Below are 12988 nucleotides of genomic sequence, written 5' to 3' on the forward strand. Positions count from 1 at the left end.
CTGAGTTTAAGAGAAATGCATCAAGTTACATTTTGGGGGAAATGAGTTGGTTTTAAATTCAACTAGTTGTAAATTTTCTTCTGTCAAAAATTCCAAGTTGAGAAGGAAAAATTTTGAACGTGAAAATAGCTGTTTAACTTTTTCTTAACCATTGAATCTTAAAACCTCTTTTTCTTGGTTCAAACTCGATGCAACTTATGCATCTCTATCAAACTCAGTCCACATGATGTACCAATTTGTCCTCTAAGGTTGAGTGGTCATGGCACTTGAATGCCACCACAAAAACCCCAGGTTCAAAGAGGGCTTGGGTTATTTAGATTAGCTGTCAGGAGTTCAGGGGCAGGAAAAGATCAATGATAAGATTATCTGTAAAGTATTGAACCAATTTTATATTATCAAACTTCAAAACCTGTTGAAAAAATAGACTAGATCTTCCTTATTTACAGTTATTTTTACAAATGCTTCACAACACAATTGAAGCATTGAGTACAAAAAAGACGCTTTCAAGAAAAAGCCTTGACAGCATAAATTGCTCCTGTGCACTTCTTCATAGTACATAAAATCTACTCTGATGCAAGCTAGCCACACTGAAGAACATGGGAATTGAAAAGTCATTCACAACAAGCTCATATGATGCTTCGTTATGACACTGAGATTGTACAACTTTGTATACAATTTATATCAAGCCAAAAGATCTTACTGAAGTTCAACAATATTATTTTAACAGAAAAGCGAGTAGTAAAACTGACATTTTTTTAATGTATTGCACATCACGTACCAAGTTGGACTATCTTCACAGCTTTACAAAGCTGACACATACTAGTTGTCCGAGTCATTGAATCTCAATTGCTACACTTCAAAAAGCACCAGCATTGTTTCAATTGCCATGATTCTCTCAGTCCTTTAATGACTGACAACTCCTTGTAAAGCTATAATAAAGTCCTCATTAACTTGCAGCGCAGGATGGCTTGTAGATAAAACTACTATGCAAGGTACAACTAGCAAAGTTGGTGGACACTGAAGACTGCTCAAAGCAATGATACTTCAAGTCTTATTCATCAGAGCTGATACTACGATTTAAAGAAAAAAAGAAGGTAATTCAGCGGAAATTAATGTAACTAAATAAAACTAAAACTATGAGTTTGAGATGATTTAAAACAAGACATTTGAAAGCGTCTTCCAACATCCAATGCATCAATGGTATTCTTACTGATGGCTAGCATCAAACAAATTAAAGTTCATTCATAGGATAATTAAAACTCTGCCAACAAACAGGGTTGTACAATTATTAGAATTAAAAACTAAAAATGAAAACAAGAGACAAGTTTTTACAAGCAGAAATAAAAACCTGTGTGTAATGGCACACAAGGAAATTTCTGGAAAAGAGGAGTTGAAATACAAAATTAAATTCTTAGATAAGGTACTGAGTGACATTAGAAACAAAAATGCCTAGAAAAGATAAAATCGACCATACCGTTTTAGAGAGTACAGATACAGAAAAGAAAGGCACTTGCTGATTTTCTTAAAGAGTTACTACAATGGGATGTGACAGACTATTTTCCTCATATTTTGTTATAATTTACCATAGATTAATGAATCTCACATGAAGTCTCATGCTTGCACACAGATCCAGAGAAACTAGACTGGTTGGCGCAAGAGCTAGGAATGAAAACAGAGACATCAATGCAGAATGAAAAAAAAGGTTCTACTTGAAACAATAAATGTAGCAGGGAAATTTTCCAGTCAAAAGTGTTCCTCACCAAAGCCTGTATACTGATTTTCTGTTACCTCCTTTCAAGACTTCACGTTTTCTTAATACTCGATTTTTTATTAGAAAAAATTAATGCTTATTTGTACTCTAAACTTTAAATACAACTTCCTACTGATATAGCATAGACACTTGGAAATACAGCAAAGTGCTTCCCTAATAAGTTGTAACAAAATATCAAAGACATAACTCAAAATCTGAAATAAAGTAATCAATAATGTTTTGTTGTGGACAATTTTTTTGTCGTCATGAAAAAAAAAAAAAAAAAAAAAAAAAAAAAAAAAAAATATTGAATTAAAAATTGCAAACAAGAGCATTGACTGGAAAGAAAAGAAAAGAAAATTTTAAGGGAAAATTCTGAGTATTTTAAGATATGCCCTTTAACTCTTTGATGAAGTATTTCCTGCCACTTGGTTTTTTTAACGTGAGAATGCTGATGTTGGTGAAGAGAAAACACTTAAATTATAAGAGCATTCTCAGGGCAAAGAAATGAGACCAGAAAAAGAAAAATTGGTTGAACCATTAAAACGATTCAGCGATAAAATCTCAAATATTTAAAAGATTTATGATGCGACATTTTAAATATGAAATACTGATATGATGAGCTAGTGCATATGAGAGAAAGAAGAAAACAGTACTGGACAATGAGATCATGATGAATTTTTGGCCTTGAGCCCTCTACTACTTCCGTACGCCAAATGATTCTTGAGACAGATCACAACTATTTTACCAAAGCAGGTGCAAATTAAATGGGAATTTTACTTCATTTGAAATACATTGGAAACAAATGAAGATCCTTTCACTGTAGGAAAGGATGTATCTCTTCAAGGTAATGGCTGGTATTAGAAGAACCCGGCCTTTTCAGCTGGAATGTACACACCATGAAAATGGTCGACTTTATCTGGCAATAATAGAGTCTGACTCCTTGGCTTAAACCTTGTATTGTTCTGCAGAACAAAACACACAAGAGCCTTCCTTCTCCAATTTTCCTCATCATTTAGTATTGACAATACCTCAGGGTACCGCTGGAGGTGTGAGTGCTATAGCAGGGGCTCTTTGCCAAGTTGAGTGCTTGACCATTTCATGATGCTTGTATGAGCACTTTGGCTAGCGTGCAGAGAGTCCTTCCAACTGTAATTGACAGAAAAAAAAGACACTTGGAGAGGAAAAGGGCTTTCAGGCTACTTAAGATCTGCTTTATGGAAGACTTAAAAGTTGGAGAACATACTTGACAGGCAGTCCCAAAAATTTCCTCGAGAAAAAAGGATGTGGTAAGTTGGAAATACACAGAACCAATTCACTATCTCTCATACAAATGTTACTGAGTACATAAAATCTGATTTCAATCTGCACAGAATTAAATCCTTTTTTGAGTCTATAAATAACCATCAGCAGGTTCTTCTTAAAAATATCTTTCTACATTTTTCCACGGATTGGGTGTTGGCGCCAGCTTTGAAGAAGACACAATAATTTCTACACATACACTAGGAGTTGAAACAGTAACATTCTTCAAGAGGGATTTGGAGAATTATGAGCTTTATTAGGAGCTGTAGTAACGGCTGAGTTCATTGGCTTGATAGGAGAGACAACCTGTGTTGAGTCTCCTAAAGTTACATTCTTTGTTTTACGCTTGATCATTTTAGGGGTTGACGAAGCTTGTGGGCCATGGGGCTTTCCTTCCACGGCTGGTGCATTTACCTGTCTATAGATACGTGGATCTGTTGGAAGAAAGATGTTTTTATTTGCAGCGGAGAGGTAAACTGCTTTATAACGCTTCTGCACATCTGGTAAATCTATGTTCTTCAGCTTCCAATCTACAAAAGAGAGGGGCTCATTCTTGCCAAGAGCATCGCTCGTTGAGACAGAGGACAGACTTGAGTTAAAAGAGGCAGTTCTTTCTCGTTCCTTACGGGGGGCTACAAGTGTAATTTTTTGCTTCAGGGCTAAATCTTTGTTGGGAGATTTTATTTTCATTGGCTTTGAGATCAATTCAGTCTTCTTTGGCTTGGCAGAGGATTTTGAAGGGAATCTGTCCACCCGGTTTTCTTTCTTGGACTCTGAGGAAGTAGATGGTGGAGATGATTCAACGCTAGAGGATGTTCGTTTTGAATGAGGCTGCTTCACTTGTTTACTTCTTCCTTCAGCGCGAGATAAGTAGTTACTACCTAAATTTCGACTAACAGAGCGTCTATAGTTCAACCTACATCTTGATACGCTGCGAGACCTCCGATCATGAAGTCGATGTGATGGTGCAACATTATTGTATCTCCTTGTATCCCTTGAACTCCGATCGACGGACTTTCGATGAGACGACCTAGAATTTCTGATTTTATCCCTTCGCTCATTCTGTGCAGGATCTGGTGCCCGTTTTCTTGTCGAGCAGACAGGAGCTTTAAATTTTGTCTTTGGCTCATCTTTCTGGGATATACTTTTAAACCTCTTGGAATTAATGTCACTTTCGCCTACAGATGGTGACCTTGACCGTTTGGCTTTGAATATACTGATTGCATCGTTCCGACGGTTCCTTGATTTTTGTTGTGAATTCCTAATAATATTATTTGCGATGTCCATTGGAAGCAAAACTGCTCTACGACCCTGTGTTGCTTCTGAGGCTGACTTATTAGGTGACAGTTTATCTGATTGAAGGACTGAGGGTTTCACACTAATGGTTGAAGTATTGCAACTAACATTTCCACTTTGGTTGTTTTGTAAAACCGAATCCGAGGGAAAGCGCAGAACATGTGAGGTTTGCTGAGAGGCTCCACTGGGTTCCAAATCATTGGGTGAGCTGGGACAGAACTTTTTGTGGGTTTGGAGAGTTGTCTCAGAAACACTTTTCTCAGAGGGCAAACGACATGGTAACAATGATGCTTTATCTGACTGAAGGACTGAGGGTTTCACACGAATGGTTGAAGTATTGCAACTAACATTTTCACTTTGGTTGTTTTGCAAAACCGAATCCGAGGGAGTGCGGCAAACATGTAAGGCTTGCTGAGAGGCCTCACTGGGTTTCAAATCATTCGCTGGGCTGGGACAGAACTTTTTGAAGGTTCGGAGAGTTGTCTGACGAACATCTTTCTCAGAGGGCAAAACACTATTCGAACATATTAGAACTTTGCGCACTTTTCGTGAGCTTCTCTGGAAAGGTATCTGCTCACTCACTGAACTAATTGAGATATTGCTCTCTGAAATGTCAGAGCACTCAGGGCTAGTCTTACGCACCGTAGAAACCGTACTGGGGGTATTAACAGGACCAACATATGGCCCTTGAATATTTGATACAGTTTGAGGTTGTTTCACAGATTTCTCTGGGTTATTTGGTGAATGCGTGGCTTCAGGTTCTACTTTCATTTTGCGATGCACACCTTCAGAGGTATAAGCATGATGAGATAAAGTATCATGAGAATCTACAACACTCGGTACCTCCAATTTACTTTTAGGTTGCAAAGTGCTTCTGCGGGCGACAGGTTTGATGTCCAGGAATGAATTACTGTCGTTAGAAAACTTGGATTTAATTGTTGTAGTAGCAGGAGGGGAGGAGATGCTTATAGATTTTTCTGCACTTTGAATCGTTTCTGCTACACAAGTTGGGGTCATGTTTATGCTCGATTTATCTCTATGGAAGACAGCACATTTATCTACCACAGTGGATGGTTTCTCAAAATTGCAAATTGAAGAGTCTTTGACAATTTTTTCTTTGCTTGAAGTAGAGTTTTGCTCAGAAATTTTGTTCCTTACACTATTGATTCTTCTAGTATTAGAAAGTGAACCCCTGTCCGTAACTAATGTACTTCTAAGTGCAACACTGGGAATTGTAGAGGCATCAGCAATTTGCTGTTTGCTCAAGCTTGCATTCCTGGATGGATGATTTACTTTAGAGCAGGGTTCTTTGTTTTGAGTAATGAAATACTTATTGACTGATGGGAGCAGTTTACCTTCTTCTTTTGGAGGTGAAGATAAAGGTACAGCAGGCTGATTTCTTGCGCTGTTCGACTTGATTACTGCCAAATTTTTCTCATAAATATCCTCTCGGGGTAACAGAGAGTTATTTGGATTATTTTCTGATCCTACATCACAACTGTTCGTTTTTTCATTATCAATATCCCAGGAACCAAGTGGGGTTTTTGGGATCGGGGAGAGAAGTTCTCGTGCAGGCGTACGCATAAAACTTTGCAAAGAATCACTACTAAAAGTTTTAAAGGGCGTGTAGCAAGCAGCAGTTGAGACATCGCCCGGAGATAAAAACAGTTTCTTGTCTGAAATAGAATTGACAGAAAGATTCGAGTTCCCATCTTCAAAGCTTGATGGTTTTTCATCTTTTTTGCTGTCCATTTCTATTTTTTGTTCTGACGAACCTACACCTTCAAATTTGCTGTTTATATTGTTTTTAATCAGCATTGGCGAACCTGTCGAATCCGGAATTTTAATTATTTTAAACAGATCAGAGCTTTCAGATTTCTCCGAGATTTTACCAGCCATTCCATGAGGAGTGGGAGGAATGGGGGACAAAATTGCTTGAGCCGGCGTGCAGATCAGTGGATTGGTATCATCGTTCTTAAACGGTGTGTGCATGACTGGAATTTTCAAGAGATCTAATGACTTGCTTTCACCGCTAGAGTTTGATGAACTTTCTGTTGATTTCAAGCCTGCTGCCTTACTTAGAGCTCCATGTGGAGTGGGTGGGATGGGTGACAAAATAGCTTGAGCCGGTGTGCTCACCAATAGATCAGCACTGTTGTTCTTGAAAGGTGTTTGCATGCACGGGATTTTAGAGAGGTCAAAGGACCTATTTTTTGTGCTTGTCTCAGTCAAAATTTCTGAATGTTCCAAATTGGTATTCGTTGGAGTTCTAATATTGACTAAGGTAGATGTAGATTTTGGTAGATAGCTCTGAATGATCTCTGCCTTTGGTTGCATTGGAAGCATAGATTTAACTGTTGGTGAGACTTTGTTGATCATAAGACCTGCTTCTAATTTTTCAAACGAGCTGTTACTACATTTTGCTTGGGTTGCTGAGTCTTCTTTCTTGACAACTTCCATTGGCGTTGGAGGAATGGGAGATAGAGCTTCTCTGGCTGGTGTGAATGGGAGGCTTGAAGAATCGAGGATATTTTTGAAAGGTGTGATGGAAACGCAAATCTGGGATAGGTTGAAAGACCGCCTTTCCAAGCTGGAATCAGGAGCATTTGGCGTTACCTCCAAACTGTTTTGTGGGGTTTTGTAGAGAGGGCTCATTTCAGGTGCCTTCAGGTTCGACGTTACAATTGCTGTTGGAACGCTACAGTCATTGACTTTAATGTCTATTTGCTGGGAGGAGGAAGAAATTCTGGTGTTCGGCATTTCAGGGGGATGTTTTACCTGCCGACTATCCTTGACAATTTGTTTACTATGACTCAAATTAGGAATTTCTACATCTGAAGAATCAGATGAAACATCTCCAAAGAGAGATGCCATTTGCTCCTCCCTGGATTGTAAGCTCTCCGAAACTTCAGTGCTAGAGGGAGCACGTTTAGGTTGATTTTCTAGGATCACTTGACGGTTGGTTACTTCATCAGAAGGAGCAGATTTCAAAACTATTTCTGGAGATGTATTTTTTCCAGACTTGGGGCTGTCACTTGATGAGAGGAACGAGAAATTTGTCAATGAATTTTCTGAAAAAACACTATTACTAGAGATGAACGGTTCTTTATTATCCGGGGTTTTTCCAAAGAGAGAAAATAATTTATCTTTGACAACTGGGTCTGTATCAGTCTTTGTTTGAGTTTCTGGAGTACTGAAAGTTTTTACCATTCCTCTACCTGCTTTGGGACTTCTTGGATTGGTAAGGTTAGAATATAAGGACGTAACTGGACGTACTGAGTTTGAGTTCTTTTTATCATTCTTGCCTTTCTGAGTCAAGATTCTTGGTCCAATATAAATAGGGTTGATCCTTGTTTTTCCATCTTTTTTGAACTTTTTGAAACAATGACCGTTAGATAAAGAACTGGACAGTGACGATGATCCACTATTCGACAAAACATTTTCTAAAGACGGGGCAACTAAATTGACAGGTGACACGGAGGACTTCTTTTCAACAGCACTATTTGATTTAAATTCTTCTTTTACTTCTTGCTTCTTACTCGCATCAGAACTTACATTTAACTGGTTACTAGTTGTATTTATAGATTCACTGATTTTTTGGAGCTCCATACTTGAAAGTAATATACTTTGAAGTTCTTTTGAAGTAATTGAAGAGACTACTTCATCATTTAACTTATTGCACTGACCAACTTTAGCTGGCGTTTCGGCAGCAAGTGATGCAGCATGAACTGGACTTTCCACCAAACTCTCTTTCTCTTCAGCTATCTTTGGGACCGACTTGATGACATGTTGAGCGTGAGCTGATTTCATGGGAGTGGGTACGGGTGGATTTTCTTGTCCTTCTCGAGATGCTGGGTTTTTCTCAACAGAGGCACCTGACTGACGGTCAGTGTGTAATATATAGACGGATTGATTTTGTTCACAATTTACTACTTTGCTATTAACGGGAGGCACATCAACTAGACTAGATTCTGCTTGCTTCACATTCTCAGTAGGTTCCTTTTGGTTGTCGACTGATGGTGAATCTGAGGCTTGGCTCTCTCGCTCCATTTCGTCCAAAATTCTTTTCCTCAAACGTTTAGTATATATTGTGTTAGGAACTGATTTATCTACTATAACTAAATTTTTGTTGTATGTCCTGTTGTTACTCTTTGTTTTGACCGAAGCAGCGACAGCATTTTCAACTACTTTTGAGTTTGATGTGGAAGGAGTTTTTTCATCCTGATCGCAGGAAAAGTTATTCCTTTCTTTTAGGGCACAAGTGGAAGGATGTTCATCCTTATTAGCATGTTCTGACACAGAGGATTTTTCACCAGACTTTGCAGGCTTTGAGGAATGTTGGAGAGGAGTGCGATTATTTTCCTTGGAATCTTTTCCAGGAAACTTTCTTGGTGAATGACTTCTAGAACGTCGCCGCTCCGTTGAACGCGACTCTTTCCGTAATTGCATTTGGTGTCGGTCTCTAGTATCATTTTTTGAATGACGAGAGCTTCCGTTGAGATGCGATTCTCTTCTGTCATGATTTGAGTAATCTCGAGAGTCCCTGCCGTTCCTTTCAGAAGACACAACCTGCTGACCATTTTTTTGCGAGGCTTTAGACTGCTGGTTTTTGAGAAATGTGTAATTCCTGTGGAAAAAAGTGCATATTTTCATTAATTTGGAAGATAAAGGGGCATGAAATGGGCATTCAATTTCACTCAGAACTAAAGAGTAAATATAGTATTATACAGCCACAACAAATACCTTGAGCTAGTATTAGGAATTAGAGAACTTTATGAATAAAAAAAAAAGACTCTGAGGACCCAGTCAAGCAACACGTCCATGCTCTACCTCTCAAATTTTTAGGGAATAAGGCCGAATGAAATCTGTTATGACTGTCCCTCTCATTAGTTCTGTAAAACTTTGTCAACACTGCTGGGATTAAACAAGGGACCTGTTAACCTACAGCACTGACCACTGAGCCAACCACGAGTTCCTACTCTTTTCGCAGCAGGAGGCTCATATATATACATGTGAAAAACACAGTTCAAGACAATGTCCTGCCTTCCTCAGGCACCATCATCCACTCAGTGCCCCTAAAAACTGGATTTTGACGCCCGAAAAAATGTTTAAAATGACTTTAGCATGATCAGGAAGGAAGGGTGAAAGTACCAATTTCACTGGACATTTTAAATTGCGCCTTTGTTTGCATAACATGAAATCTGAGTGAAGATCACAATGATAAAACCGCCGCTTCACAAAATGCCTAGCATTTGTAATACTGAATTTGGCACCTACTCTTTGAAATTGAACAAACCTAACAAAAAAAGATAAAAGAATCAGTCTAATTAATTTCTGCATCTGCAAACTTGGGTTTCATGATATTTTTTCCCTGACAAACATTTACCTTTTTTTACCTTTTTTACTCGCATTGCAAAATTTCTTCCACTTAAGCCAATTTTTTAAACATATTTATGACTGAGCGATTTGTATTTGACATAAAAAGCTCTTGCTCCCCGATGAGAATTTTGTTGATTAATCTAAAACCATAAATAACTCCATTTCCTGAAACAAAAATAGACAGATTGGCTTCTAGGAGTAAGGGTTTGAGTTTCCCAATAGTGTTGAGTGCTAGGAATAGAAATAGAAATTCCCAGGAATGCTCTCAGAGACTCTCAAAAAGTGAGTGCTTGTTGTGTACATGTACATGTGTGTTTCCGCCGAAGTTTTCTGAGGAAGTAATATTTAGTTGTATTGGCAATTCCCTGAAATTTTCCCAGAAAAGTTCCTGATCATGAGAACGGGGAAGATCCAACTTAGATCCTTATTCATGTGCATGTCATGTCTGTCCATAATTAATGCTTAAATGCAGCTATTCGATACTCGATAGTTTGGATAGTACGCTAGAAACAAAGAAATGAGCTTCATGTAAAAATCACGGACGACTTACTCTTCCCGTAGTTCTCTGATGATGTTGTCTTTTCGCTTGACTTCAGAAATCGCAGTCTTGTAAAGACTTGAAATGTTTGTTGACAATGTAGCATTCTGAGACTTTAGGTGTGACCTCTCTCGATGCAAAGATTTAATTTCTTTATTAAGATCAACGATTACATCCTGTAATTCAGCAAGTCTTTTTTGTAGACTAATGTTTGCTTCTTCCAACTGAAAGGAAAATGCAAGTTATAAATTAGGAGATATCTTGGAAAAATCAAAAATACAGTGATGTTCACACAAAATATGATATGATTATAGAATAATTGAAAGGTAGATAATTCACAGTCTACATGACAATGCTGCTGTCTTTGGTCGCTTTTATAAACCAAGAATATTAAAGAAACATTGGCCTCTTCAAATGCCATCTCCGGTAGGTGGTCAAATCGTGTTCAACCAACTAGTGAATTTCACCATGGAAGACTACAAACCTAAAAGAGGCACAGACGTAATTAATACACAGGAGAATATGGAGCTTGACTGCAACAAAGAAGTCATAAGCAAAGGCTAGAGAAAAGCCTCAATACTGGCGAGAACTGCGTTATCGACAGGGGAGCATTTACCAGGTGGATGCTAAACCAGACTCTTGGTTGACTATTATTAGTACGATATTATCCAAATAGGATCCATAGAAACCAACCCAAAAGAGTGACTAATGATGGTTTTAGATGTTGTTACCGCTAAATAAATGAAAAGAAGTCACACATGGGTGATAACATTGAAAAAAAAAAATATAAAATATCATAATGTTGAAAATTTATTGGAGAAAAATGAACAAGTTTGGTCCCAAGTAGACTTGAACGTCGGGGCTTTGTACTTCCTAGTCAGGCACTTCAACCATATGACCATTGTGACATCGTATGAGGGAGTTAAAAATAGCAGCATTATAAATAATAGAGTCTTTGAATGCCCCTCCACTTAAAACAGTGGAGCAGCTGATCAAGTGACCGCTGGTCTATTAAATATGAACTGCTTTAATAGCATATTTATCTTGTACACTTGCAGCATTTCTGTGCCTCTTCCGAGAATATAACCTCCTATAGTTCCAACTTCAATTTTAAAATGTGAAAAAAAAAAATTTAATTTTTGCTTGCAGTTGCTCTGATGTTTTGTCACGTTGTCAGTGAAATTATTCAAAAAGTAAGCTAGGTCCTGAGCCTTGCTGAGTTGTTGACTGGATTTGTTCATCTAAATGCCCACAATAGATATAAAACTGCATGAACCGGTAACATTTCACTGACCTCAAAGGTTGACTTTAGCAACCCATCTACATCTTCAGTAAATACACTGACAATGAGTTTGATTTCTGAGTTCACCATGGAATATTTGGTAGAGATAACTCTCGTAGGACTCTATTCGGTGTAGAACCTCCAGATGTGATTAACATGACCTTCTTTGGTTAACTTTTTAAAGTGATTGGAAAGTCCAAAGAGTTAGCACTTACAATGAATGTGTGCACTGAGTTGAATCAAAACTACAGATAGTGGACAGTATTAAAACACACGGATGATTATGAAGGTATCAAAACTAGAATTTTCAACTCTGTTCCTCAGTAATTAATTTCAGATAGCTCATTCAGGATTCCACTTGACTGAAACTTCCTCACTCACCAGATGGGGGTTTACAATTAGGTTGCGAGCGGTTGGAGTGTACTAGAGGATCAACTCATCTTCATTTGACCATAGAGCCAATGCCAAATGAGTTTACACACTTTTAGACTGCGACAGAAGATCCACCATCTGCAATCTTCCATTTACTTTACAACTAAAAGTGATGCCAGACAATCTTCTGCTGTAGTCTAGAAGAGCGTGAGTTTATTTGGCGTAGACTCTAAAGGCATAGATACAATCAAGATGGCGGACCTTCCATTTCACTCGACGGTTCGCAGACTTTTTCTGCATGTAACCAATTTGGTATCGCTTTTCAGAGCAGCATTTTGAAACTTGATGTGATAGTAGTTTAAACCAACTACAGCGAATAAGAGTAATCTTCATTGGTAACATTTCAATTGGCCTTTGAAGGAGACGTATCATACTTTTAGGAGCTCTGCATCATACCCTATCCGAGAGTTTCAGCAGGACAACAAAGCTCAAACTTCAAAAATGGGCTCAGGAGAAGGAGGAAAAGAGTAGTTTGGTACTTAAATTATGATGCGTCAGTATTAGAAATTCTCCAGAAAAAAAGACATCTAAGGGCGACTTTTTGAGGTTAGAAAGTCTATGGATAAAGATAGGAGTTAAGATAAATAAAACATGATGAGGATTAGTTTTCACATCTATGGGTACCTTTGATATAGTTTCATCTAACTGGAAATCTGGTAAATCTTCATAAATATCATCTTCATCGTCTTGATTGCTACTACTCATGATAGGTTGTGGAACATTCCTCGATCAGAAGTGGGTAAAAGTTTCTTCACAAGATGAACACAGATACTTTGCACTGAAAGATCAGTTACAAAATAATACAAAAATTTTGACCTACATCTCTTCTTCAAATAAGAACACTCATACGGTACGAGAAACTAAAAGAAAATTAAGCTTTTCACAAAACTTCACTCACTTCACATTTTCTGTTTTTGTCTGTTGGACTTAGATAAGGGAAATAACAAAACAAACTGAAAAACGGAGGGAACCAAGAACCAATGGAACGGGAGCATTGGAGCAGGACATC

At 38.0% G+C, this 12988-nt stretch overlaps 1 protein-coding gene across 1 annotated transcript; it reads right to left on the minus strand.

Moving 5' to 3' along the window:
- Positions 1–362: 362 nt before the first annotated feature.
- On the minus strand, positions 363–12918 carry LOC109032965 (uncharacterized). The gene is made up of 3 exons (XM_019045325.2): positions 12604–12918; positions 10278–10489; positions 363–8975 (listed from the first exon to the last, which is right to left on the minus strand). The coding sequence occupies exons 1-3, from the start codon at positions 12682–12684 to the stop codon at positions 3278–3280; spliced, it is 5991 nt and encodes a 1996-aa protein (XP_018900870.2). The 5' UTR covers positions 12685–12918; the 3' UTR covers positions 363–3277.
- Between the last annotated feature and the right edge of the window lie 70 nt (positions 12919–12988).

This window comes from Bemisia tabaci, chromosome 7 (assembly GCF_918797505.1).
Source record: "Bemisia tabaci chromosome 7, PGI_BMITA_v3".
Taxonomy (NCBI): domain Eukaryota; kingdom Metazoa; phylum Arthropoda; class Insecta; order Hemiptera; family Aleyrodidae; genus Bemisia; species Bemisia tabaci.